We start from the raw sequence: 27,842 nt of genomic DNA, 5'->3' as shown, positions 1-27,842 counted from the left end.
CCATGGAAGTTTCCACTGCCCTCAGAGGGCAATGCCACCCGCTTTGGGAACCACTGGTTTAAAGAATGCATTTACACTTCTAACAAGAGCCCCAGAAACATTTCTTAATTGTTGGAGCAAAACAGTTGAGGATCAGTAGTGTCCTTTGTTTGGCAACCAAGGAACAGGAACTCTATATACACACATATATATATACATATCATCATCATCATCATTGTTTAACGTCCGCTTTCCATGCTAGCATGGGTTGGACGATTTGACTGAGGACTGGTGAAACCAGATGGCTACACCAGGCTCCAATCTGATTTGACAGAGTTTCAACAGCTGGATGCCCTTATATATATATATATATCTCAAGTGTACTCTGAATGTATTTCACATAAAAAGCATAGATACATTAACATGGTGTAGAAAGTTTCTTAACTATTCATTTGTTATTAAGAAAACATGGCAGTATGATATGAAACGTTTTTCTTTTGATCTGAGTAGATAACAAGAACAAAACAGAGTGAGAGAGATACAGGGGACATAGCAGAAAATAAAATCCTGAGGCTTTGGTTTCCAATAGGTTGCCAAGTATCACATGACAGCATCTGTGTCTTTAAGCAGACTTTCGGTACCAAACTCTGCTAAGGTAGCAGAATGGGTGAATGTTTGTTGAGCATCTGTTGGCAGAGTTGCAGCTTGTATGGCAGGAGTGTCGGCCACTGCAGGTAATGCCACAGTTACCGGCTGTGCTTCAATAATGGTGATGGGCTGCAATGCCGATGTGTTAGCCGGCATCACAGAAGCTGCTGATGGGTACGCTGGGATAAGTTGAGCATGGATGGTGGTGCCGTGCGAGTCTGTGGATTCTGTGAAGTGCACTACGTAATGGTCAATCACTGCATCTGTAGCTTTGGCTGACAGTTCGTTACCATTTACGTTGACATTTATGTTACCTGAACTGTCTATTGAGGTAGCTGTTGGAATGAGCTGCTGGAGAGAGTTGTCAGAAGATGGTTGATGAACAGTAGCTGCCTGAGCTAATACTTGAGCTCCAGAAAGAGCAGTGGCTGTAACTGTAGGATTAGTTTGTATGTCCAATGCACCAGCCTTGTCAGAAATCCCATTCATGGCAGACGACGTGTCTAACACAACGGGTTCTGAATTCGGCAGTGTGTTGTTGTTGTTATTGTTGTTGTTGTTGTTATTATTTGTAGTGTGATTGAATGCAACCTGCTGTACTATGCTGTTTTCAGTTGGCCGAGTGGTCACCCCTGATGTTGCGTTGCTCCGAGGACGTCCACGTCTCTTCGGAGCCACTCCTTTCCCACTGTTTTCCTTGTTCAACGACTCGGAAGTTACAGTGATCATGCGTTTGCGAGGTCGACCCAGTTTCCGTCGGTTACGTGGCCGGAATATTTGTGGATCTGCTCCCAACTTCACCGGATGGCATTTGTGGTCGTGGAAAAGTTTGGGCCTGAAAAACCCACGACCACATTTCTGGCACTGGAATCTGTAATCTGCTTTGTGTCCCCTTTCGTGTTCCACCAAGTGAGGACGACGACTGAACCCTTTTCCACATTCCTTGCATTTAAATGGTTTCACTCCACTGTGAGTAATGATGTGGGCTTTCAGCTTATCTGGTCTGTTAAACTCTTTTGTGCAACCTGCAAAAGAAAATATGTTGATGTGAGACACGTCTTGAAGTCAGTGATCAAATTTATATTGAAAGGACTGATCAAACACAGGCTGAAGGGAGTGATCAAATATTGACTGAAGGGAGTGATCAAATATTGATTGAAGGGAGTGACAAACTTATACTAGTCTCAGTGATCCCTTCGGTCTATATTTGATCACTCCCTTCAGGGACTGATTAAATATAGACTGAAGGGAGTAATCACATATAGACTGAATAGAGTGTTCGAATATAGACTGAAGGAAGTGATTAAATATAAACTGAAGGGAGTGATCAAACACAGACTGAAGGGAGTGATCAGATTTTGATTGAAGGGAGTGATCAGATTTTGATTGAAGGGAGTGATCAAATATAGACTGAAGGGTGTGATCATTTTAGGAGAGGAAACTTGGGTGTTTTTGTCTCTGGTTTGCAAAATTCTTTATGTGAATTCATGGGTCGAAAGAAAATGTTGTGTCAAGGGAAAGTCATTATGCTAATATTATTGCCACATGCACTGGTTCAATTCCACTCCTTTTATCATCAGTCAATTGGTTAAATATCCAACTAACTAATTGATTGTTTACTCTTTTACTTGTTTCAGTCATTTGACTGTGGCCATGCTGGAGCACCGCCTTTAGTTGAGCAAATCAACCGCAGGACTTATTCTTTGTAAGCCTAGTACTTATTCTATATATATATATATATATATATATATATATATACATATATATATATACATACATATATATATACGATGGGCTTCTTTCAGTTTCGTCTACCAAATCCACTCACAAGGCTTTGGTCGGCCCGAGGCTATAGTAGAAGCACTTGCCCAAGGTGCCTCGCAGTGGGACTGAACCCGGAACCATGTGGTTCGTAAGCATGCTACTTACCACACAGCCACTCCTACGTTTGTTTAACTTGGTTAAACAGTAAGTCATTTGTTTTGTTTTTGTTTCTCTGTCAAAGCTCTTTTGTTGCTATTTGCAACCCTTTTTCAACGACTTTTTACCTTCATTGGAAAAGTTGCAAATAGCAAAGAAGGAGCTTTGACAGAAAAAAAAACAAATGACTTACTGTTTAACCAAGTAAAACAAACAATCAATTAGTTAGATATTTAACCAATTAACTAATGATAAAGAAGTGGAATTGAACCAGTGTTGTGTTAATAATATTGGCATAATGACCTACCTTCCTAGACACAACAAAATGAAAAATCTTCTCACCTGTAAAGCTTTTGAATGGACATTTATGTTTCTTGACCGATTCATGAATAAGCATGTGTCTTTTCAGTTTGTCCTTCCTGTTAAATGCTGCTGCACAAGACTCACACTGGAATGGTTTCTCTCCACTGTGAATGAGGACATGCATCTTCAGATAATGTTCTGTCTTGAATCTCTTCTGACAAATGTTACAGGGAAACTGACCTGAAAATATTTGTGAGAAAAGGGGTTTCAACAATAACAGAAATAAATAGATATCTTTTATTCTTTTACTTGTTTCAGTTATTAGAATGTTTATTAGAATGTTGCCATGTTGTGTGTGTGTGTGTGTGAGAGAGAGAGGGGGGGAGAGACTTTGTCTATCTCCCTTCGCTTGACAACTGGTGTTGGTCTGTTTATGTCCTCAGAAGTCGATGATGATGAAAATGAAATCAATATGATAAAGCCAAGGTGGCAAAGATGGCAGATTCATTAGCACACCAGACAAAATGCTTAGTGGCATTTTGTTTGTCCTCATGTTCTGAGTTCAAATTCCACTGAGGTTGACTTTGCCTTCTATCCTTTTGGAGTAATAAAAAATTAAAAAATACCGGTTGAGCACTGGGGTTGACGTAATCAACTTACCCTGTTCCCTGAAATTGCTAGCCTTGTGCCAAAATTTGAAATCAATATGATGATGAGTGATGATGATGATGAGTGATGATGATGATGATGATGATGATGAGTGATGGTGAGTGATGATGATGATGAGTGATGATGATGAAGAGTGATGGTGATGAGAATGATGATGATGATGAGGATAATGATGAGTGATGATGATAACTTCTCAAGAAATATAAACAGATAATAAAATTAGAAATTTACACCTTGGCTTACTTGTTGCTATTTAAACTCAGGTCAGCGCTGATCAACCAAATCTATGATCAAAAGCATTCCAGGCATGACCATCCCATCTTGTACATTTTTTATTTCTCAATACAGTGAATCCAGGGTGGAGGCGCAATGGCTCAGTGGTTATGGCAGCGGACTCGCGGTCGGAGGATCATGGTTTTGATTCCCAGACCGGGTGTTGTGTGTGTTTATTGAGCGAAAATACCCAAAGCTCCACGAGGCTCCGGCAGGGGGTGGTGGCGACCCCTGTTGTACTCTTTCGCCCCAACTTTCTCTCACTCTTTCTCCCTGTTTCTTGAGTAACGCTGCGATGGACTGGTGTCCCGTCCAGCTGGGAGGAACACATACGCCATAGAAACCGGGAAACCGGGCCCATGAGCCTCGCTAGGCTTTAAAAGGGGCGCATAAATAAAAAAAAAACAGTGAATCCAGGACCACATTATCTAATGTGTTCTTAGAAGATGGCAGAGTGTGATTTGAAGAAGGTTTAGCTGCTACTTCTAGCTGTTTCTCTTTGATGATTCTGTTCGTCATTGTTATTGTCAGTGTAAAAAGTGCAAAAAAGAGAAATTGTAATTCATAAATACAAATTTTACCTATACTTCCATGTGTTGGCAGGTGACGGCGAAGGTATCGTTCACAGGGAAATATTTTTTTACAATGTGGACAGGGAAATTCATGAGATGATGTGGTTAAATGGTGTTCCAGAGCTTCTGGTGTGGAATACTTGTTTAGACATTTGGTACACTGGAAATGCCTGCAGAAAAAAAAATGTACATTAATATACAGTTCTGTATTTAAGAGATGAGGAATTATGTACATTATTTACAATTGATGGATATTTGTCCTCATCTTGTTTGTTGTTAACATAACATTTCAGCCGGTATACCCTCCAGCCTTCATCAGGTGTCTTGGGGAAATTTCGAACCTGGGTTCTCATTCCTAATGTATTTTTCGATGTTGTTATCATTATTATCATTATTATTATTATTATTCAGGTCACTGCCTAGAATCGAACTTAGAATCTTGGGGTTAGTAGCCAGCGCTCTTAACCACTATGCCAGATGCCCGTGGGCTTGGTGATTATTCACTCATTAGTACATTATATTTCATAATAGTTCGATTCCAGGCAGTGACCTTAATAATAATAATAATAATAATAATAACATCGAAAAATACCTTAGGAATGAGAACCCAGGTTTGAAATTTCCCCAAGACACCTGATGAAGGCTGGAGGGTATATCAGCTGAAACGTTGTGTTAACAACAAACAAGATGAGGACAAATATTCATCAAATGTAAATAATGTACACTAATATACATATAGGCGCAGGTGTGGCTGTGTGGCAGGAAGCTTGCTTCTCAACTACATGATCTTGGGTTCAGTCCCACTGCGTAGCACCTTGGGCAAGTGTCTTCTACTATAGTCTTGGGCTGACCAAAGCTATGTGAGAAAATTTGGTAGATGGAAACTGAAAGGAGCTTATCATATGTGTGTGTGTGTGTGTGTGTGTGTGTGTGTCTTTGTTTGTCTCCCTAGCATGGCTTGACAATTAACTACTTTGAGTTCCACCATCAAAAAATAATACTTCACATTCTTCAAAGTTTCTAAATTCTAATGAAGTAAATATCACCTGAGAGGTGAGATATGTTTCTTTTATTTTCTCATTATTTTCCTAGATTTTTTAAGGTAGTAAGCCTTAAGCAATTGACTAGCCCCTTCCCCAAAATTTCAGGCCTTGTGTCTATAGTGAAAAGAATTATTATTCTAAATCTTTTTAAGGCAGTGAGCTGGCAGAATCATTAGCACGCCAGACAAAATGCTTTGCAGCATTTCTTCCAGTTTTATGTTTTGAGTTCAAACTCCACCAAGGTCGCCTTTGCCTTTCATCTTTTGGAGCCAATAAGATAAGTACCAGTTGGGTACTTGGGGGGGATTAATGTAATCAACTAGCATCCTCCTTCAAAATTTCAGGCCTTGTGCTTATAGTAGAAAAGTTCATTATTTTAAGTTTTTCTCCGATACGTACACATTTTTTCTGTTATATCAAATTGCAAGAGACTTACCTTGGACCGTTTCGATTAATAGTATCCTCACAAACACTATGGGAGAATTGGTGCACTCCAAGATCATAAAGAGTAGCAAAATGCTTTGAACAGACATGACACCGATAACTCATGTCTTCCTCGTGACTTTTCGTGTGAGTAAGGAAGAGTTCAAGTTCCTTAAATGTTAGTCCACACGACTTCACAACACACTTGTATACCTAAAAACAAAGAGTAGAAAACAAGATTACAAGACAAGCTTATTAGTAGGAAACACAACTTCATAAGTCTAGTAAATGGCATAAACTATTGGTTTGAAATCCACAACAAACATTTAATACCAGATATAGTGTTAGAAAACAAGGAAAGATAATTCCTTTTCTCATTTTGTTTCATCTTCACAAAATGCTTTTTAAATGCAAATGAATATCATAAATATATTAAATATGTTGGTGCAAGTGTAGCTGAGTGGTTAAGAAGCTTGCTTCCCAACCACATGATTTCAGGTTCAATTCCATTGCATAGCATTTTGGACAAGTGTCTTCTAGTACAGCCCTGTACCAACTAAAGCTTTGGGAGTGGATTTGCTAGCTGGAAACTGAAAGAAGTCCATCTTATTCTTATATACACACACACACGTGTGTGTGTGGTGGTGGTGGGGGTGATGTATGTTTGTGTCTCTTTGTCTTCACATCTTGTGGTTGTTGTAAATGAATGTCATTCATTTCCAATATCCTGTGAAAAAAGTTCTGGCCATTTTGGGAAAGGGAAGGTTTGGCAACATGAAGAGCATCTGGCTTCAGAAAATCTGCCTTAAACTCTGACCCATCAGGCTTCGAAATCATTGAATAATGATGATATTCAATGTACGAGTTTGTACCAACATGCATTAAAATTTTTCGGCATAGGCGTAAGAGTGGCTGTGTGGTAAGTAGCTTGCTTACCAACCACATGGTTCCGGGTTCAGTCCCACTGCGTGGCACCTTGGGCAAGTGTCTTCTACTATAGCCTCGGGCCGACCAAAGCCTTGTGAGTGGATTTGGTAGACGGAAACTGAAAGAAGCCAGTCGTATATATATGTATATATATATATATTTGTATGTGTGTGTATATGTTTGTCCCCCCAACATCGCTTGACAACCAATGCTGGTGTGTTTACGTCCCCGTAACTTAGCGGTTCGGCAAAAGAGACCGATAGAATAAGTACTAGGCTTACAAAGAATAAGTCCTGGGGTCGATTTGCGCTAAAAGGCGGTGCTCCAGCATGGCCACAGTAAAACGACTGAAACAAGTAAAAGAGTAAAAGAGAGTCAATTTGTTCCATTAAAACCCTGCAATGCAATGCTCCAGCATGGCCACAGTTCAATGGCTGAAACAAGTAAAGCGTAAAAGATACATCAAATATGCCAGCATCCACTTTCCTTTTGCGCTGTCGTGCAGCAAACTCCTGCTTATTCCTCCTCCCACCCCCACCCCCATAACCCCTTAATTTTCAGTCATGTTTGTATATTACCTGCTGACTCTTGTGTTGGACCATATGAGATTTCAGTTGGAAGTAAGACTTGAACTTCTCAGGGCAATACTGGCACAGGTAGGAGTTGTCAACAACGACATTTAGTTTTTGTTCTTCCTCTGTCATCTGAAGGAAAGAGAGCAGTTGAAAGGTGAAAAGAGAAAGAGAGAGAGAGAGTGAGAGTGAGAGAGTGATTGGAAAAGACAGACAGACACACAGACAGAAAATAAACCTAGCACTTGGTTTTGATGATTGGTTTTCCAGTTGATCTGATCAACGGAACAGCCTACTCATGAAATTAATGTGCTGAGCATTCCACAGACACGCATAACCTTAATATAGTTCTCAAGGAAGATTCAGTGTAACTCAGAATGTGACATGGCTGGCCCTTTGAAATACAGGTACTTCTCATCTTTGCCAGCCGAGTGGACTGGAGCAATGTGAAATAAAGTGCCTTGCTCAAGGACACAGTGCACCACCGAGAATTGAACTCACGACCTTACAACTGTGAGCCGACTACCCTAACCACTAAGCCACGTGTTTTCAAAAACGAAAAGAAAGACAGTTGTTTATAACATTTTGTTTCTGTTCTTCCTCTATAATCTGAAAGATGAAGGAGAAAAACAAGAGAATGAGAGAAGGTAGTGAAAGAAAGAAAGAAAGAAAGAAAGTTGTTAATGATATTAAGCTTTGGTTTTTCCTATTGTCTGAAGAACAACAGGAAGATGGACGAAATGTCTACTAGCTTAATTAATAATAATAGTAGTAGTAGTAGTAGTAGTGGCTCTCATGGTTTATGCCTGGATGCAGTACTAGGCAGTGGGTCTCATGGTTTCTGATCTTAATTAATTGGAAGTGTTCTCATGTATATGGTTTTGTCTTGGTATAAAAAGTTGGGCTACAGCAAATATTCTGCTCAATACCACAGATTTGCTTGTCAGTTGTCTGACCTTAACCAGTTGAACATGTCCCTTGGTGGCTGACGATATGTGCATCTCTGATCATGAGCAGATGTAATGGGGGAGCATCATAGCCATTTGTTGAGAGGAATTCTTTGGGGTTTGAATAATTCACCGTTGGAAACATGGGTGTTTCGTTCGACATCCTCAAACAAACCTTATTCAGGGACCTTTTGAGCTGGTTAAGCTACTTGACCTGAAGAAAATTCTAACTGGGCCCCACCTGCAAGGTCATGCGCTGTTCATCTTGATATGAGATCACCATGTCGCGCACATATGGTTGTGATGCATGTGCCTGGTGTACCCTTATCAGACAGGTAGTCATGATGGGTATATTGGGCTTCGTATATTTTACCCCAGTGTCACTTTGATGGCATGCACTGCTCTCTCACTCAATAATAATAATAATAATAATAATAATAATAATGATTTCTTTTATTTGCTACCAGGATGAAGGATGAGGAGGACAATACAAAGACAGACATAAAGTGTCGGGGTTTACATATAATAAAATGATAAAAAAAGAAGGAAAAGTATACATGATATACATTAAAAGGGAAGTATACATAGTATGCGACATGAAGAAGAAGAAAGAGAAGGAGGAGGAGGAGGAGGAAGAAGAAAAATAATAATAACAATAATAATAGAAAGTTTGCCTCTTAGGGACAGGAAAGATTATCAGGAGGAGGGCCTTAAGCACTTGAAAGACTATTGAAAGATTGTGGATACCTAAGGCAACAGGTAGTAAGGCAACCTGTTACCTGCATAAATTCTGTCAGGAATAAGAATAAATCTGAGTCAAATCAATAATTATAAAAATCCTTTCTACTATAGGCCAGCAATTTTGGGGGAGGGGGTAACTCGATAACACTGACCCCAGTGTTCAACTGGTATTTATTTTATTGACCTTAGAAGGGTGAAAGGCAAAGTTGACCCTGGTGGCATTTGAACGCAAAGGCATCAGAAGGTAAAGAAAGGACAAAATGTATTTTGTCCAGCATGCTAACAATTTCGCCAGCTTACCGCCTTAAATAATGATAATAATAATAATAATAATAATAATGAGTTCATTTATTTGCCACAAGGGCGAAGGATGAGGGGGACAAATACAAAGACAGACATAAGGTATGGGGGTTTACATATAATGAAATGATTAAAAAAAAAAGTGTACTTGGTATACAAGTGCATAGGCGCAGGAGTGGCTGTGTGGTAAGTAGCTTGCTTACCAACCACATGGTCCCGGGTTCATTCCCACTACGTGGCACCTTAGGCAAGTGTCTTCTACTATAGCCTCGGGCCGACCAAAGCCTTGTGAGTGGATTTGGTAGACGGAAACTGAAAGAAGCCCGTCGTTTCTATATGTATAAATATATATATATATATATATATATATATATATATATATATATATATATATATGTATGTATGTATGTATGAATGTGTGTGTATATGTTTGTGTCTGTGTTTGTCCCCCCAACATCGCTTGACAACCGATGCTGGTGTGTTTACGTCCCCTGTAACTTAGCGGTTCGGCAAAAGAGACTGATAGAATAATTACTAGGCTTACAAAGAATAAGTCCTGGGGTCGATTTGCTCGACTAAAGGTGGTGCTCCAGCATGGCAGCAGTCAAATGACTGAAACAAGTAAAAGAGTAAAAGTGAAAAAAAAGGGAGAAAAGTGGTTGGGAGGATGAAAGAGATGTGGCCCTCTTGAAATGAAGGAGAAACCAAATAAAATTGTAGAAGATGACTGAAATTTACCTCCTCACAAGTTGAATCAGGTTGAGGCATGGGTATAGTAGGCTCTTCGGTGATATCAGCTTCTGCCTCATCAGCAGATGACGGCTGTGGAGACGGTTGCTGAGGCAATGTGGAACCCATGCCACTCGGCCAGACCTGGATGACAAAAGACATATTGAAATTGTGAAAAAAGAAGAGACAGACATAAATTAATGATGTCGATGATAATGATGATGATTATAAAATGACAGGTGCAGGCATAGCTGTGTGGTTAGGAAGCTTACTCCCCAGCCATATGGTTTCAGGGTCAGTCCCACTGCATGGCATCTTAGGCAAGTGTCTTATGCTTGTGCCTCCTAACAGAGTGGAGGGAAATGATGATTATGGGTTTTTTTAAAATATGTATAAGATCACAAGTTTACATAGAAGTAATAGTATAGTATGGTTAAGAAACTTGCTTCACAACCATGTGGTCTCATGTTTAATCCCACTATATGGTAGCAAGGGCAAGTGTCCCAGGTTGATCAAACCTCAGGAGTAAATATGATGGGAGATACATACAAGTGTGGCTGTGTGGTAAAAAGCTTGCTTCCCAACCACATGGTTCTGGGTTTAGTCCCACTGCTTGACACCGAGGGCAAGTGTCTTCTACTGTAGCCACGGGCTGACTAAAGCCTTGTGAGTGGATTTGGTAGACAGAAACTGAAAGAAGCCCATTGTATGTGACACGTAATAGCACCCACTACACTCTCTGAGTGGTTGGCGTTAGGAAGGGCATCCAGCTGTAGAAACTCTGCCAAATTAGATTGGAGCCTGGTGTTGCCATCCGGTTTCACCAGTCCTCAGTCAAATCGTCCAACCCATGCTAGCATGGAAAGCGGACGTTAAACGATGATGATGATGATGATGATGATGATATATATATATATATATATATAGGCACAGGCATGGCTGTATGGTAAGTAGCTTTCTTACCAACCACATGGTTTCGGGTTCAGTCCTACTGCGTGGCACTGTGGGAAAGTGTCTTCTACTGTAGCCTCGGGCCGACCAAAGCCATGTGAGTGGATTTGGTAGATGGAAACTGAAAGAAGCCCGTTGTATATATGTACATACATATATGTGTGTGTGTGTGTGTGTGTGTGTGTGTGTGTGTGTGTGTGTGTGCGTGTATGTTTGTGTGTCTGTGTTTGCCCCCCCAATATCGCTTGACAACCGATGCTGGTGTGTTTACATCCCCGTAACTTAGCGGTTTGGCAAAAGAGACTGATAGAATAAGTCCTGGGGTCGATTTGCTTTACTAAAGGCGGTGCTCCAGCATGGCCGCAGTCAAATGACTGAAACAAATAAAAGAATATTCTTTTATTCTTTTACTTGTTTCAGTCATTTGACTGCGGCCATGCTGGGGCATTGCCTTAAACAGTTTTTTAGCTGAAGAAATCAACCCAAGACTTATTCTTTGTAAGCCTAGTACTTATTCTATTGGTTTCTTTTACCAGACCCCAAAGTTATGGGGGACGTAAACACACCAACATCAATTGTCAAGTGATGATAGGGGGACAAACACAGACACAAAGACACACACACACACACACACACGCACATATATATATATATATATATATATATATATATATATACACGATGGTTTTTTTCCAGTTTCCATCTACCAAATCCATTCACAAGGCTTTGGTCAGCCCGAGGCTATAGTAGAAGACATTTGCTCAAAGTCTACCAGTGCTCTCCATCGCTGGCAGTCCCATGCCAGCCCCTCTGCATCTGCATAATGATGGTGATGATGATCCGTTCTACTAAAGGCACAAGTTCTGAGATTTGTGGGGAGGGGACTAGTCAATTACATCGACCTCAGTGTTTCACTGGTACTTAATTTATTGACCTTGAAAGGATAAAAAGTAAAGTCAAACTTGGCAGAATTTGAACACAGAATGTAGCGATGGGCAAACTACCACTAAGCATTTTGCCTGGTATGCTAACAATTCTGCCAGCATGCCGCTTTAATGATGATGATGATGATGATGATAATAATAATAATATACATAAAAATGTTAGGAACAAATGAAAATGTCTTATTTGGCAAACCTTATGAGTAGACATATGCTTCTTGACATTCGACTTCTGGGCAAATGCTCGACCACAGACGATACACTGGAATGGTTTCTCACCCGTATGAGAACGGATATGCTGCTGGAGATCAAAGTTTTTGGCAAAATACTTATTACAGAGCTCACATTGAAGTTTTTTCTTACTCCAGTTTCCCGTACGATTATCACTGCTCTCCGCAGCAGACATGATCGTCTCCTTCACACTGCGGAGTTTCAGTGGCTGCTGAAGGTCAACATCTTGTTGAACCGACGGCAAGATGGTGATGATGTTGTTTGACTGTAACACCTTCCGACCTGAAAGAAAGCAAAAGAGGAGGCTTCGTTCACAATCCTGACAACAGCCTGTCAAAGATTAACTCTACCAACCCTCACAATCGTCATTTAACATGTCTTCCATGCTGGCATGGGTTGGACAACTGATATTGGTGTGTTTACGTCCCCCGTAACTTTGCGGTCTGGTAAAAGGACTGATAGAATAAGTACTAGGCTTACAAAGAATAAGTCTTGGGGGTTGATTTCTTTAACTAAAAAACTGTTTAAGGCAATGCCCCAGCATGGCCGCAGTCAAATGACTGAAACAAGTAAAAGAATAAAAGAATATTCTTTTATTCGTTTCAGTCATTTGACTGAGACCATGCTGGAGCACCACCTTTAGTTGAACAAATCAACCCCAGGACTTATTCTTTGTAAGCCTAGTACTTATTCTATTGGTCTGTTTTGCTGAACCGCTAAGTTACAGGGATGCAAGCACACCAAAATCTATTGTCCAGCAATGGTGTGGGGACAAACATATATATATATATGCAACGGGCTTCTTTCAGTTTCTGTCTACCAAATCCACTCACGAGGCTTTAGTCAGAAATATGGTAACAAAATGATTAAGCTGTTATTCCTAACAGGTCAAGCAACCCTACAGAAACTCCCACATGATGATGATGATAAGAATAATAATAATCCTTTCTACTATAGGCACAAGGCCTGAAATTTCAGGGAAGGGGATTAGCCGAGTACATCAGCCCCAAGTATTCAACTGGTACTTATTTTATCAACCATGGCGAAATTTGAATTCAGAACAAGACAACAGATGAAATACCACTAAGCATTTTGCCAGGCATGCTAACGATTCTGCCAGCTCACCACTTAAATAATGATAATAATCCATTCTGCAATAGGCACAAGGCCTGAAATTTGTGGTGGAGGGGGTAAGTCGATTACATTGATCCCAGTACATAACTGGTATTTATTTAATCAACCCCAAAAGGATGAAAGGCGAAGTCAACGTCGGCAGAATTTGAACTCAGAATGTAAAGACAGACAAAATACTGCTAAGCATTTTGCTCTGCATGTTAATGATTCTACCAGCTTTCCACTTTAATAACAATAAAAATAATCCTTTCTACTATAGGCACAAGGCCTGAAATTCGGGGGGAAGGGATTAGTCAATTATATCAACCACAGTATTCAACTGGTACTTATTTTATCAACCCCAGTGAAATTTGAACTCAGATCATGAAAACGGACAAATTACTGCTAAGCATTTTACCTGGCATGTTAACGATTCTGCCAGCTCATTACTTTAATACTGATTATAATAATGAATATGAAAGGTGGTTGTGGTGGTGGTGGTGGTTAAAGTGAATTTAGATTTTTACCTGACCGATGGACCTGAGCTTTGTTAAGGACACCAATACTTGTCGCTGTAATAGTCACCGCATTGCCATTCTGTTGTTGTTGCACTTGCTGCAGTTGCTGCTGCTGCTGCTGTTGCTGTTGTTGCTGCTGCTGCTGCTGCTGCAGTTGGGCTTGTTGATAGAATATTTTATCAGTGGTTTGAGTGGTCAAGGTAGTAGTGTTCATGTTTTGTTGTTGCTGTTGTTGTGACAGTTGCTGCTGCTGTTGCTGCTGTTGTTGCTGCTGTTGTTGTTGCTGTTGTTGTTGCTGTTGTTGTTGAATTGGTTGCACTTGTTGCGTTATGGCCTGCAACTGCTGGCTGACAACAGGGTCGCTGGTGTAGACAGTGGTATTGTTGTTGTTGTTGGTGACGGCAGCGGAGGAGGTGACGTTGCTGAATATGGTGGTAATGTTTGGCGTTGCGGAGTTTCGAGCCACAGCATTAGGAACTGTCGACATCACCGGAGAGAGGAAAGAACCAGGTTGAACTGCTGCTGTTTGCTGAGTAAGAGATAAAACGAAAAGGCCATCATCATCATCATCATCATCATCATCGTGGAAATGAAATGAACTTTAACCCTTTCCATACCAACCCATTTGAGACAACCCCTTGCTTGTATGCTACCAACTTTTTCTGGTGCAAATGATCTCAATCAAAACTTTCCATCAAAATTCCTGGGTAATTTATATTCCAGAAACCAGCTGAAACCCTTCAGCATTCAGATTACTTTGTCAAATGTAGGACTTATTTATCCACATCGTTTTGGATTGATCATCATCATCATCATCATTTAATATCCGCTTTCCATGGGTGAGGTAGTTTGACTGGAACTGGTAAGCAGGAAAGCTGCACCAGGCTCCAGGCTGATTTGGCATAGTTTCTACAGCATAGTTTCTAATGCCAAGCACTCCAAGAGTGTAATAGGTGTTTTTAGCATGCCATTTAAGTGACTGGCAACGGCCACAACTATGATTTTATAGGTACTATTTACATGACACTGGCAATGGCCAAGACTACAATTTCGCGGGTTTATACAATGAGGTATCTCTTCTATAATAAGGCACCTGAGTTTGTCCCTCTATCACACTTTAACCTCTCAACACCTGGCACAAAGCCACCTTCCCCCTTTCAAATACTCCTCCACACCACTTAACTGAGGTGGGCTTTTTTTCCTTTTCTTGTTCTTTTCCTGTCCTGTAAGTTACCTGGAGACACACACACACAAAGTTACCAGTAGCACACGCACAAAGAAGTCAGCACACTTTGTACGGTGGTTGCCATTAAGAAGGGCATTCAGCTGTTAAAAAGTTGATGTTGGAGCTTGACAGCAACCTGTAGCTGGTTGGTTCCTGTAAAACTGCTCAACCCATGCCAGCATGGAAAACGAATCTATGATGATGATGATGACGACTAACATACTCTTTTACTTATTTCAGTCATTTCACTGCGGCCATGCTGGAGCACCGCCTTTTAGTCGAGCAAATCAACCCCAGGACTTATTCTTTGGAAGCCTAGTACTTATTCTATCGGTCTCTTTTGCCGAACCGCTAAGTTACGGGGACGTAAACACACCAACATCGGTTGTCAAGCGATGCTGGGCGGACAAACACAGACACACAAACATATACACACACATACATACATATATATACATATATACAACGGGCTTCTTTCAGTTTCCGTCTACCAAATCCACTCACAAGGCTTTGGTCGGCCCGAGGCTATAGTAGAAGACACTTGCCCAAGGTGCCATGCAGTGGAAATGAACCCGGAACCATGTGGTCGGTAAGCAAAAAAAAAAAACAGAGCATTTCTGTCAGATTGAGAGATCACCACCACAAAAAAGGAGGGACACATCAAACAATGTAGTCTGAGAGACACTGTAAAGTAAAAAAAAAGACGGTCACAGTTGGAATACTTTTAATCCTAAAGTCACTCAGTCAAAGTTGACTTGACACTAATCAATAATAACAGCCACAATAAACAGTAGAATTTAATCAAAAGCAGTAATAAGTATTACTCATGTTTTGTGAGGTAACAGCTTGATATAGAAACATATAAAATCATCATCATCATCGCCGTTTAACATCTGTTTTCCATGCTGGCATGGGTTGGATGGTTTGACTGAGGACTGGCAAGCCAGGAGGCTGCACCATGCTCCAGTCTGATCTGACAGGGTTTCTACTGCTGGATGCCCTTCCTAACACCAACCACTATGAGTGTAGTGGATGCTTTTTACGTGCCACAGGCATGAAGGCCAGTCAGGTGGTACTGGCATCAACCATGTTTGAATGGTGCTTTTTACGTGCCACCAGCATGGAAACCAGTCAGGCGGCACTGGCAACAATCATGCTCAAATAGTGCTTTTTATGTACCACCAGCGGTAACAACTACAGTGGTTCACCATTATCACCATTTTACATCTGTTTTCTATGCTGGCATGGATTGGGTGGTTCAATAGAAGCTGGGAAGCTAGAGGACCATGTCAAGCTCCAAAGTGCTCTGTCGTGGTTTCTACAACTGGATGTCTGTCCTTCCTAATGCCAACTACTTTACAGAGTGTACTGGGTGCTTTTTACATGGTACCAACACTAGTGAGATTAACAAGCTACCTGCAAAACAAGCTCCCTCAACTCGGAAGGTAGGAGTAGCACTGCACAAGGTGGCTTTATGTCAGGTGAGGAAAGGTTAAAGTACAGTAGAGGGATAAGAACAAGTGTCTTTCTGTAGGGGAGGAAGATACATGGTTACCCAGGCAGGTTGAAAAGAAAGGGAAGATATTGATGAAGATGTGTCAGGGTATACAGGTGGTGGTGAAGATGTATCAGGATTAACTCTTTAGCATTTAAACTGGCCATATCCAGCCAAAATATTCTACCTGTTTTATGTTCAAACTGATGAAATCCAACCTCTCACCTCTACACTACAATGTCATTCTAGAAATATACAAACATATCATTGAAATCTTGAAGCTACAAGTTAATGTATGATTAATTAAAAACAATGGGAATAAATAAGCATTATATTTGATGGAGTAATTTGAATACTAAAGGGTTGAAAGAAAAAAAGAAAATAAAAGAAAGAATTGCTTACCATTGTTTGGACATGTTGCAGATTTTGGTCCATGTTCAGGGACATGAGTTCTTCTGTGAGAATGTTCTGGGCCAGTTGGTTAAGTGGAGATTGTGGTACTGCACTGTATGTCAGAATGGGCTGAAAATAAAAGGAAAAAGGACTTTTTAGAACTTCACCACTTTTCTCACAAGTGTGCGTGTATGTGTGTGTGTGTGTGAGTGAGTGTGTGTAAATGTTTGTCCTCCTGCCAATATTTGACAACCGGGTTTGGTTTGTTTACATCCCTGTAATTTAGCAGTTTGGCACAAATAAGACCAATAGAATAAGTACCAGATTTATAAAATGATAAGTACTATGGTCGATCGTCGATTTATTCAACTAAAAATAGAAAAATCCTTTAAGATGGTACTCCAGCATGGCAACACTCCAATGACTGAAACAAGTAAAAGACAATAGGTAAACTAATTTTATTTATGGAGGGGTAAATAAACAAGAAAGACTCACCTGGATTTCATATTGGGGTTCTGTAGTTTGTTGGCCAGTAAAGGTTTTCTGTTGCTGCACAAAGAAAGAAAGAAAGAAAACAACTGATGATGTATAATAAAAAGAAATACAGGCTGTGCCAAAAACCATGCATCAAGATTAAAACTCATTTAATATATATCTTGCATGTATATTTTTTTTTTTCTAAACTTGAATAAGATAAATAAAATAATGATGAAATCACACACACTTGTAAATGATGAACAAAATGAATGATAATAATGATAACGGTTTCAAATTTTAGCACAAGGCCAGCAATTTCAGGGGAGGGGTAAGTCAATTAAATTGACCCCAGTGCTCAACCGGTATTTATTTTATCTACCTCAAAAGGATGAAAGGCAAAGTCGATCCGAGTGCAATTTGAACTCGGAACGTAGAGATAGACAAAATGCCACTAAGCATTTCACCCAGTATGCTAACAATTCTGCCAGCTCGCTCCTTATAATAACAATAATAATAATAATAATAATAATAAATACATAACAAAAATAGCAGGACTTACAAATATATATAACATACAGAAAATTGCACTACTGGGTACTGCACACATCCTACGCAAAACACTTTCAATACAGTAAACATAAGAGCACCACAGCAAACCACAGCACATACCCAAGGCGCACAGAGCTGCGCTCGGTAGTGAAGTGAAAGCACGTTATAAAAATAAAACTACTGAATAATAATAATAATAATAGTTTCAAATTTTGTTTGGCTAAACAAAGTCCCAGCATGACTGCAATTCAGTGAAAAGAAGAAGGAAGAAAGAAAAAAAGAAAGAAAGAAAAAATGAAAGAAATAAAAAAAAGAAAGAAAGAAAGAAAAGAAAGAAAGAAAGAAAGGAAGAAGATGCGATCTCACCTGCCGTTGAATTTGCTGATTTGCGTTTGTATAAGAAACATTCTGGTTGGGTGGGGTAGCTTGAGAAACAACTGTTCCAGTGACGTTTGTGTTCGGCGCTCGGAGAGAGTTCTGTGCCACAACAGGCAGGGCACATCGTACTTGTTTGTGAGTGACAAATGCCGTGAGAGACGTGAACTGTTTTTTGCATCGTCCACATTGAAATATATCATCTTCTTCTGTTGGGAAAAGAACAACAAAGGTAGAATTATCAGCTCCGAGAAAAAAAAAAAAAAAGATTGTTTACCGTATTTTAACGTGTATAAGGAACCCTTTTTGTCAAAAATTAGGTTTGAAAAATATGGGAGTTTCTTATACATGGATAGTATTATAATCTCTTAAAAAACCTTTTTTCCAAATTTTAAGCCCCAAAAATTAGGGCGTTTCTTATACACATTAAAATATCGTAATTATTTAGCATCAAAAGAAAGAAATCTATTGAATTTTAAATTATTGGATCTTTACAGTTGCTGTCACAGGTTTCATATTTCTTCAATTGTATTCCAATTGTTTTAAAATTTGGTTGAACTGATTTAGTTATCATCATCATCATCATTTAATATCTGCTTTCCATGCTGGCATGGGTTAGACAGTTTGACTGGAACTAGTAAGACAGAGAGCTGCACCGGTCCCAGTCTGATTTGGGATGGTTTCTACAGCTGGATGCCCTTCCTAACACCAAGAGTACAATGGGTCTTTTTTTAAGTACCACCAGCACAGGTGCCAGTTATATGACACCAGCATCAGCCATGACTATGGTTTCTCTTGGCTTGATGGGTCTTCTCAAGCACTGCATATCGTCAAAGGTCTCAGTCACTTATCATTGCTTCCATGAGGCCCAACATTCGAAGGGTATTTTTTACATGCATCAGCATCGGCCACAACTATAGTTTCTCTTGGCTTGACAAGTCTTCTCAAGCATGGCATATTGTCAAAAGGTCTTGGTCACTTACCATCGCCTCTGTGAGGCCCAACGTTCAAAGGGTAATTTTTACATGCCACCGGCAGAGGTGCTTTTTACATGTCACTGGCATCAGCCATAACTTCGGTTTCACTAGGTTTGATAAGTCTTCTCAAATACAACATATCACCAAAGGTCTCAGTTACTTGTCATCACCTCCATGAGGCCCAACATTCAAAGATCATGCAACCGGCAACATCCACAATTACGATTTCACAGGTGCCATTTACATGACACTGGCAATGGCCACTATTATGATTTCACTTGGTTTGACGAGTTTTCTCAAGCACAGCATAAATGAAATTCATTTTTACCATAAATTAATAAATAAAAAGTAAAGACTTTTTAAAGTTTGCAAATGTTGGGTAATTATAGTCAATCAAAACCCACCATTATATGCATGACCGTGAATCTCACATTGGTGTCTGTTTCCATAGTAACAAGCAAAGCTATCATCTGTCCCTTTTTCATTGTATCAAGGATGTTGTATACCAGGTGATTGTGACACTTTCATCAATGCAAACACCACCCATGCTGGTGGCATGTAAAGAGCACCATTTGAGCTCCCGTGCTGGTGGCACATAAAAAGCACCCACTACACTCTCAGAATGGTTGGCATTAGGAAGGGCATCCAGCTGTAGAAACCTTGCCAGATCAGACTGGAGCCTGATGCAGCCTTCCGGCAAGCCAGTCCTCAGTCAAACCGTCCAACTCATGCCAGCATCGAAAGCGGACATTAAACGATGATGATGATGATGATGAAAAGTGAGTTTGGAGGGATATATTATCCAGGCGAATACCATCATATGTTTTATTTTTAATATGTATATATAAGACACATGGCCTGGTGGTTAGGGTGTTGTACTCAATTCCTAGACCGAGTGGTGATTTCAATTCCTAGACCGAGTGGTGATTTCAATTCCTAGACCGAGTGGTGTGTTGTGTTCTTCAGCAAAACACTTCATTTCACATTGCTCTGCAATCACTTTCGATACCTGACATGTGGTACACAGTGCATCTGTTCAGACAAGACTAATTTGGGTGAGATTATGTTAGGTACAAGCATTTGATCACTATAAACAAATCATTTGGTAAATGTTGAATGGTCATGTGTTGTCTTTGATGGGAGAGTCCACCATACATATATATATGTAAAACGAAACAGGAAAATGGAAATTTTTTGGTATTATTTATTCTCCATACAAGCACACGCAATGGGCTTCTTTCAGTTTCTATCTACCATATCTGCTTACAAAGTCACAAGGTTTTGGTCAAACCTGGGACTACAGTAGAACTCACATGTCCCAAGGTACCATGCAGTGGTACTGACCCTGAAACCATGTGGCTGGAAAGTAAACATTTTGACTACATGGTTGCGCTGGTGCCTGCGCAAACAAAACAATAAGAAAATTTAGACATGGAACAGTGGGCAAATATAGTGAACATACAAAGGAACTGGGGCAACAGTAAACCCACCTTGTTGTGTTTGAGGTTGTTCTGTGACATTCTGAGATTCCAGTAAAGATTGGACTGCCAGGGCTGTTTGATTCTCTGTAGCACTGGACCCGGCTGGAAAATAGACATTAAAATAGCGTAAGAGTTGTAATAAAGAAACCAGTAACACCAACATTAGTAGAGGTATAAAGCATTTTGTCTGTCTTTATGTTCTGAGTTCAAATTCTACCAAGATCAACTTTGCCTTTCATCTTTTCGGGGTTCATAAAATAAGGACCAGTTGAGTACTGGGGGTCAGCGTGATTAAGTATCCCCCTCCCTCAAATTTCAGGCCTTGCGCCTATAGTAGAAAGGATTATTAGAGGCAGAAAGATCATGTCTTTTATTTTTTAATTGTTTTAATCATTGGACTGCGGCCATGCTGGGGCACCCACTTGGAGGCTTTAGTCAAACAAATTGACACAAGTAGCTATTTTTTGTTTTAAAGTTTGGTACTTATTCTATCAGACTCTTTTCTTTACCGAACCGCTAAGTTATGGAGTTATGGGGACATAAATGAATCAACACTGGTTGTCAAGTGGTGGTGGAACACAAACACACAGATATATATATATATATACACACACACACACACACACACACACATATATATATATATATATATATATAAATAAAAAATGATGCTGATCTCAGGACACTGAGCCTTACAAAAGCGATGACAAAGGACTAAATGATTATCTCATGAACTTCATTAGCTTACAGCTGTTTCTGCTATGAGATGGAGTGAATTCATATTTGAGTACCTGAGCAACACCTTATAGCTTCATTTACTTTCTCATTGGTAATGCTGTTTTTTTTTAATATATATATATGCATACGGGAGGCGCAATGGCCCAGTGGTTAGGGTAGTGGACTCACGGTCATAGGATCGCGGTTTCGATTCCCAGACCGGGCTTTGTGAGTGTTTATTGAGCGAAAACACCTAATAGCTCCACGAGGCTCCGGCAGGGATGGTGGCGAACCCTACTGTACTCTTCCACCACAACTTTCTCTCACTCTTACTTCCTGTTTCTGTTGTGCCTGTAATTCAAAGGGTCAGCCTTGTCACACTGTGTCACGCTGAATATCCCCGAGAACTACGTTAAGGGTACATGTGTCTGTGGAGTGCTCAGCCACTTGCACGTTAATTTCACGAGCAGGCTGTTCCGTTGATCAGATCAACTGGAACCCTCGACGTTGTAAGCGACGGAGTGCCAACAACAACAACATATGCATACACACACACACGAATGCATACGATACATACATACATATGTATATGCACATGCACACTGACGCATAAACAAACAAACAAAATAGTCAATGACTATTGTAAAGGTTGCAAGATGCAACGAAAATTTTAGTAAAAATAAATAAGTAAATGAGTGGAAATCAAACCGGTGGGTGTGTTAAATTAATAAGGCACTAAAAGAGAATGACTCTCCCCAGATACAATGCATAAATGCAGTTCTTTTTCCAAATAAATTGCACATCATATTCAAGGCTTCACTGAAGCTATAAGGTGTTACTCAGGCACTCAACTATGCATCTTATTGCAGAAACAGCTGTAAGCCAATGAAGTTCATACAATAATCGTTTGTTCCTTTGTCATCTCTACTTATATATCTATCTATCTACTTATCTATTTATCTATCCAAGCATATCTATATATCTGCTTATCTATCTATCTATCTATCTATCTATCTATCTATCTATCTATCTGCTTATCTATCTATCTATCTATCTATCTATCTATCTATCTATCTACTTATTGCCCGAGGTTACTGTGGTCTTTTCCGTAGGCTTTTCTTTCCATGGATAAACCTAATCTGTTTTCCCTTTTGCATTATGACATTTCTGTGATACACGATCCCTATTGATCGGCTTTCTTTTTCCTTCTTTCCATGATCCCTTTTGATCGAATTTCTACCCCCACTCTTTTTTTTCTCTCTTCCCAAAGAGAAAAGCGCTACTTTGTATTTTGTCCCCTCTGTGGCCAATAAAGAAACATATCTACTTATCTATCTATCTGCTTATCTAACTATCTATCTATCTATCTATATCTAGATCTATATATATATATATATACATACATACACACACACAATTAACCACCTGTGTAGCAACAAAGGAAGTAGATCTCAAATCACTGAAACAAAGGAATATATTTATACACACATGGGACACTTACATACAGTACTCAAAGTTTCTTGGCAAGTCACAGGTATGAAGTTACCTGATTTCCAATTGGTAATCAATACACATGCCACCTTTCATCAGCTGTTGTTTGAATGTAAAACACAACAGTTGATGAATGATAACGTGCATTGATTACTCTTCAGAAATCATGTGATTGTTCCATGTGTGTATAACATGTACACACACACACATATACACATGCATATATATTATATACAGACAGACAGGAAGACAGAATGATAGCTGGAAAGATAGATAGATAGATAAATAGATAGATAGACAGACAGACAGACAGACAGACCAACAGACAAGACAGGCAGACAGAGGGAAAGGATATATTAGATACATACAAACACTAAAAAATAAAAAGATAGTAAGTAGCTGAGTGCTTTTGATGGTTGGTGTACTTAATTGGAGTTGATTAGAGGGTAAACAACATGTAATCACTGATGCTTGCCGTTTTAAGGAAAGCTTACTTTTAACCAATAATAAATCTCTGAACGAGGTATAAACAGTAGCAGCACGACAACGTGAAGTATATTTACCACTTAAATGCGGCTAACCCACTAAGGGTGAATGCTACTGTAGCTTGTAGCCCCAGGAGAACATCTCCTCCATCTGGTTATTGACACACTTTCTGTGCCCTGTCGGTATTTGCAAAGGGAAGTCATCCTTCCTATCGTCGATCTGACGTGATATGCACGGACCCGGGTTTCGTACGCTGACCCAGAAACTCGGGTCCGTGTGTATCACGTCAGATCAACAATGGGAAAGATGACTTCCCTTTGCAAATACTGACAGGGCACAGAAAGTGTGTCAATAGCCAGCTGGAGGAGATGTTCTCCTGGGGCTACAATCTACAGTAGCATTCACCCTTAGGGGTTAGCCGCATTTAAGTGGCAAATATACTTTACTTTTAACCCTTTGACTTGTTTTTTTCATCCAGTCAGGCTGATTGCCCGGGCCAGCCTGACTACCTCCCTCCATCCCTCCCAATCGTACATTAGTGTTTTTAGGTCTTCAACTTGGCATCCAAAATCTTCTGCAAGCTGTTGTATATACGTCTTCCAGCTTGCATGATTTGCTGTCCACAGTAATACATTACTCAGAAGCTCTTCTTTACTTCTCCAGCAAACATCAATCTCTGCTCTTGGATGGTTGATGAAAGGATATGTATCATCCCATATACTTGTTGTTTTGTTGGGTGCTCCCTCCAAGAGATATTGAGCACTGCACGTAACATTCTGCTGTAGGCACCATCCAGCATGCATCTGAATCTCTTGGTGAGTGTCCAAGTCAGAGCACAGATTAAACAACTGCTCTGAAGAACTATCTCTTCAAATTATCTGGCAGGGCTGACTTCCATATTGTTCTAAAACCGTCTATAGCTGCCCAAGTCTTAGCAACATGAGATTTATATTTTTGACATTTAGATCACTCTATCAAATGTAATGCCTATTTACTCACATTGTTTTGAATTAATCATGCATTATCTTGTAACTTTGATACTCCAATGGTGTGACTATTTATTTTTAGAATGACATTGTAGGGTAAGTGTGAAAAGCTGGATCTGATAAGTTGGAACATAAAACAAGCGTGACATTTTGGCCAGATATGACTAGTTTAAAAGCAAAAGGAGTAACCCCCTATTTGTGGCTAAGATTGACAAGCTTCCATAAAATGTAAAAAGATATTCACAAGAGTTGTTTATCCTCTGTCAAAGCATCACAGTCAGACATCAGCATACAAGAGAGCAGCCTAAGTACTGACTTTCTTTTCAAATGACAACTTCCCATTAGTCCTTGAGAGAGATTCACTATCTTTGGCATTTTCCTTACTCCAGTTTTTGTCCACCCAGATGCTTAAATGTAACTAAATTCTGAAACAAAATCAGTTTAGCAATAAATGGCAGACAGCATCAACTACTCAAAATGGAAAACTCCTAGTCCAGTTGCAAGCACACCAGTTTACCAAAAGGTTTATTTTGTGCTTCTACAGATTGATGTTCATCACCTGAATATCTAAAATGGCTCATACAAAAGGTTATGATTTGGGGAAGACTGGGTTAATATAAGAGTCATACCAGAGGATGGATTTTTTATGTGAAATCGTCCATTTACACTGTACCCTCAAGTTTCTGTAGGTTGGCTATATATAGGATGGATCTGATTTTCAACTAAGTTGACAATGAAAAATCATTCTGCTAGTTTCTTTCAGAAGTATTATTGAGTGAGTTAGTATGGTGGACAAGGATGAAAGAGCTGAAATCAAGCTTTTTATCACTCACAAAACATCATCACCTTTTAAGTATCACTTGAAGTTGGAAAGAGAAGTTCTGCTTTTAATTGAGAGAAACTCGTTATAGTTTAAGCTTAACAGCCTTGAGCCAGCTGATCTATGATCCAAGGCGTTTTAACCATTACCATCTCATCATATTAAGGAAAAAAAAAAGACAAGACTGTGCATTGAGTCCTTTATTCCAGATGGTAGGGTGCAACTGATAGATTTAATTATTTGTAGGGAGCTGATTTGTTGCTAGTCTATGGTTCAACGCATCAGTTTTGCTGAGACTTCGGAATGGAGAAAGGACATTTATGTAGGACAAAAGTGATATAATAGTCGGTACTTTTACTTTGCTAATCGATTTTCTATTTGAATTGTGCACAACACGGACACACAGATATGCATTTTATTTATTTACTCATTCATTTAAAGAGAATAAAACAAAACAAGGTAAAAAGATATATCTGGTAGCAAATGAAGAATTTATTAGTAAAAATTCCATTTCTTTTCCCATCAAATAAAAGTAGTTAAAACGTGTGAAGAATTGTATATTTGGAAATTCACTTGGAGAAGGAATTAAATCTGAACATTATACGCATAAATATGCGTCGTGTTTTATTCATGTACCAAAACACAGAGGTTGTAATGTGGACAAGCCCGTTGCCATCGACATATCGAGTAAGCAGGGTTAATATTAACCGAAAGTATCGTTGTTTCCGTTAATATTAATTATAACAGCCTTTATAACATTTCATAACAATGGTTAATATCACTTCTGCTACGGGAACGTTGAAAGCGTGGAATGAAGCGTCAATATATTATAATTGCAGTTTCAAGTACGAATATGTGCGTGCATTAGTAGATCTGACTACATGTAGTACTAAGTGTCTGTAAGGTCAGAAATTCAAACCATTGTCATGTAACGTTGATTGGTTTTCCAATGCAAACACGACACGAATTAAACCTTAAATAATAACAAATAGTGTCGGGATGTTTAAAGAAGACTTCTCGGAAGCATTTTCGGTTACTATACCGATTTTCCAGATGAGAAATATGTAAAGGAAAACTTGGAATAGTGTACGAAAGGACGACAGACGAGAGAAAAAGCGGAATTGCTTTCATGTAGTAAAAGCAATTTAGTGTAGCCGCTCTTGCTGCTTCCGACTACTTTGTTTTGTGCCGTTCCAACAGCCATGATGACGCCCAGATACACCACACATCAATTAACAAATTTCAACGCTAAATGCAAGATTGGAGTCAAATAATTTCGAAGAAAAGAATTTAATAGAAGATTTAAGTTAGATTTATTTAAATAATTTGAGCTTGCACGGCTCTTTATAGTCGCCAAATATTAAGTAAAATAGTCTGTGTGGAACGGTTAGAAAATTCAACATGGCTACACCCTCCTACGTGAAGAGGTTAATAAAAAACGATTTTGTAGTTAATAACCGAGGTTAAAACAAAATAAAAAGAGCGAAAAGCTAAAATAAAATTCCTTACACGATTCTCTTAGGTAGTAAATATAATTTTGAACGAGTTACCTGTGAGTGCTTCAAACAAAGACTGCGCCATTACCAAGGTGGTGGTGGCTGTTCACACTAACGTCTGTTAGTTGCTACTTTCCTCGATGTGGGTCACACGGAAGACAACTCCTTCATGGTGGAACGTCAGAATGTTTAACATGCACTGTATTGATATAATTTAATAAAAATTAGAATAACACCACCAAAAATCTCTTTAGGGCATTCTAGCCAGATTTATATTCAACACATGCTTCGAAAATAAACTTGCCACGTACAAATCTTAATTGTTTTCTGCTCATTTATTGAGTGGAAAAGTAATTTGTCTCACTAAATCCCAGTCATAGGATATTTTCTTAATTTATAAATGATTGATATTCATTAATAAAAAATAAATAAAGGATATATGTATACATAAACATGTAAAATTTAAAAGTACATGTCACTTCATATTCTTTTGTACTGTCATGAAAGAAAGAATTTTTTAAATGAGGAAGAAACTATATGCTGTTTTTTTATTTAAATCTATCTATCCACACACACATATAGGCATACATACATACACATATACAAATTACTGAAAATAACTTTCAGCAAGTACTTTTAAAATTATGGCTTCTTACTAATTTGTCAATCTCATACATTGCTATTAGTGAGTTCATTTACCCATATATGTTTGCATAAATGCATACACAGATACAAACATAAATGTGTATGGAGAGAGAGAAAGAGAGAGAGAGAGAGAGAGAGAGGAGAGAGAGAGAGAGAGAGAGAGAGAAGAGGTGGTGGTATGAAGCGCACATCTTGCATACCTCAACAGCTGTAGCCACTTTCTCCAACAAACTGGACATAAAACCCTGCTAGCTTTCTTTGATGTCTCTCTTGTCAACAACTTTTCCTGGAAGAAGGATTGTTTGAAGTGTTGGATTTTCCATTCCCCATAGCATTGTCATTGTAGTCTTTGTGTGTGTGTGTATGACTCTACACTTTCTCATATATACACATACTCTAACATGCTATTTTAAAGAAAGCATTTTAGCA

General features: G+C 39.2%; 1 protein-coding gene across 1 annotated transcript; it reads right to left on the bottom strand.

The window, feature by feature from the left end:
* Positions 1–331: 331 nt before the first annotated feature.
* On the bottom strand, positions 332–27,097 carry LOC106877391 (uncharacterized). The gene is made up of 13 exons (XM_014926286.3): positions 26,823–27,097; positions 20,782–20,874; positions 18,306–18,523; positions 17,409–17,462; positions 16,923–17,042; positions 13,810–14,329; positions 12,135–12,451; positions 10,056–10,190; positions 7,336–7,461; positions 5,844–6,043; positions 4,374–4,534; positions 2,890–3,090; positions 332–1,652 (listed from the first exon to the last, which is right to left on the bottom strand). The coding sequence occupies exons 1-13, from the start codon at positions 26,851–26,853 to the stop codon at positions 580–582; spliced, it is 3,249 nt and encodes a 1,082-aa protein (XP_014781772.1). The 5' UTR covers positions 26,854–27,097; the 3' UTR covers positions 332–579.
* Positions 27,098–27,842: the final 745 nt, after the last annotated feature.

This window comes from Octopus bimaculoides, chromosome 20 (assembly GCF_046866305.1).
Source record: "Octopus bimaculoides isolate indiv1 chromosome 20, ASM4686630v1, whole genome shotgun sequence".
Classification (NCBI taxonomy): domain Eukaryota; kingdom Metazoa; phylum Mollusca; class Cephalopoda; order Octopoda; family Octopodidae; genus Octopus; species Octopus bimaculoides.
This window is presented reverse-complemented; position numbering and strand designations above follow the sequence as displayed.

Coding starts and splice junctions, on each gene's coding strand:
- LOC106877391 (XM_014926286.3), bottom strand. CDS start 26,853: ATGGCGCAGTCTTTGTTTGAAGCACTCACAG. Junction 18,524..20,781: donor ACAACCTCAAACACAACAAG/GTGGGTTTACTG, acceptor TTTTCCCAACAG/AAGAAGATGATATATTTCAA. Junction 12,452..13,809: donor AGCTCAGGTCCATCGGTCAG/GTAAAAATCTAA, acceptor GCTTTCTTTCAG/GTCGGAAGGTGTTACAGTCA.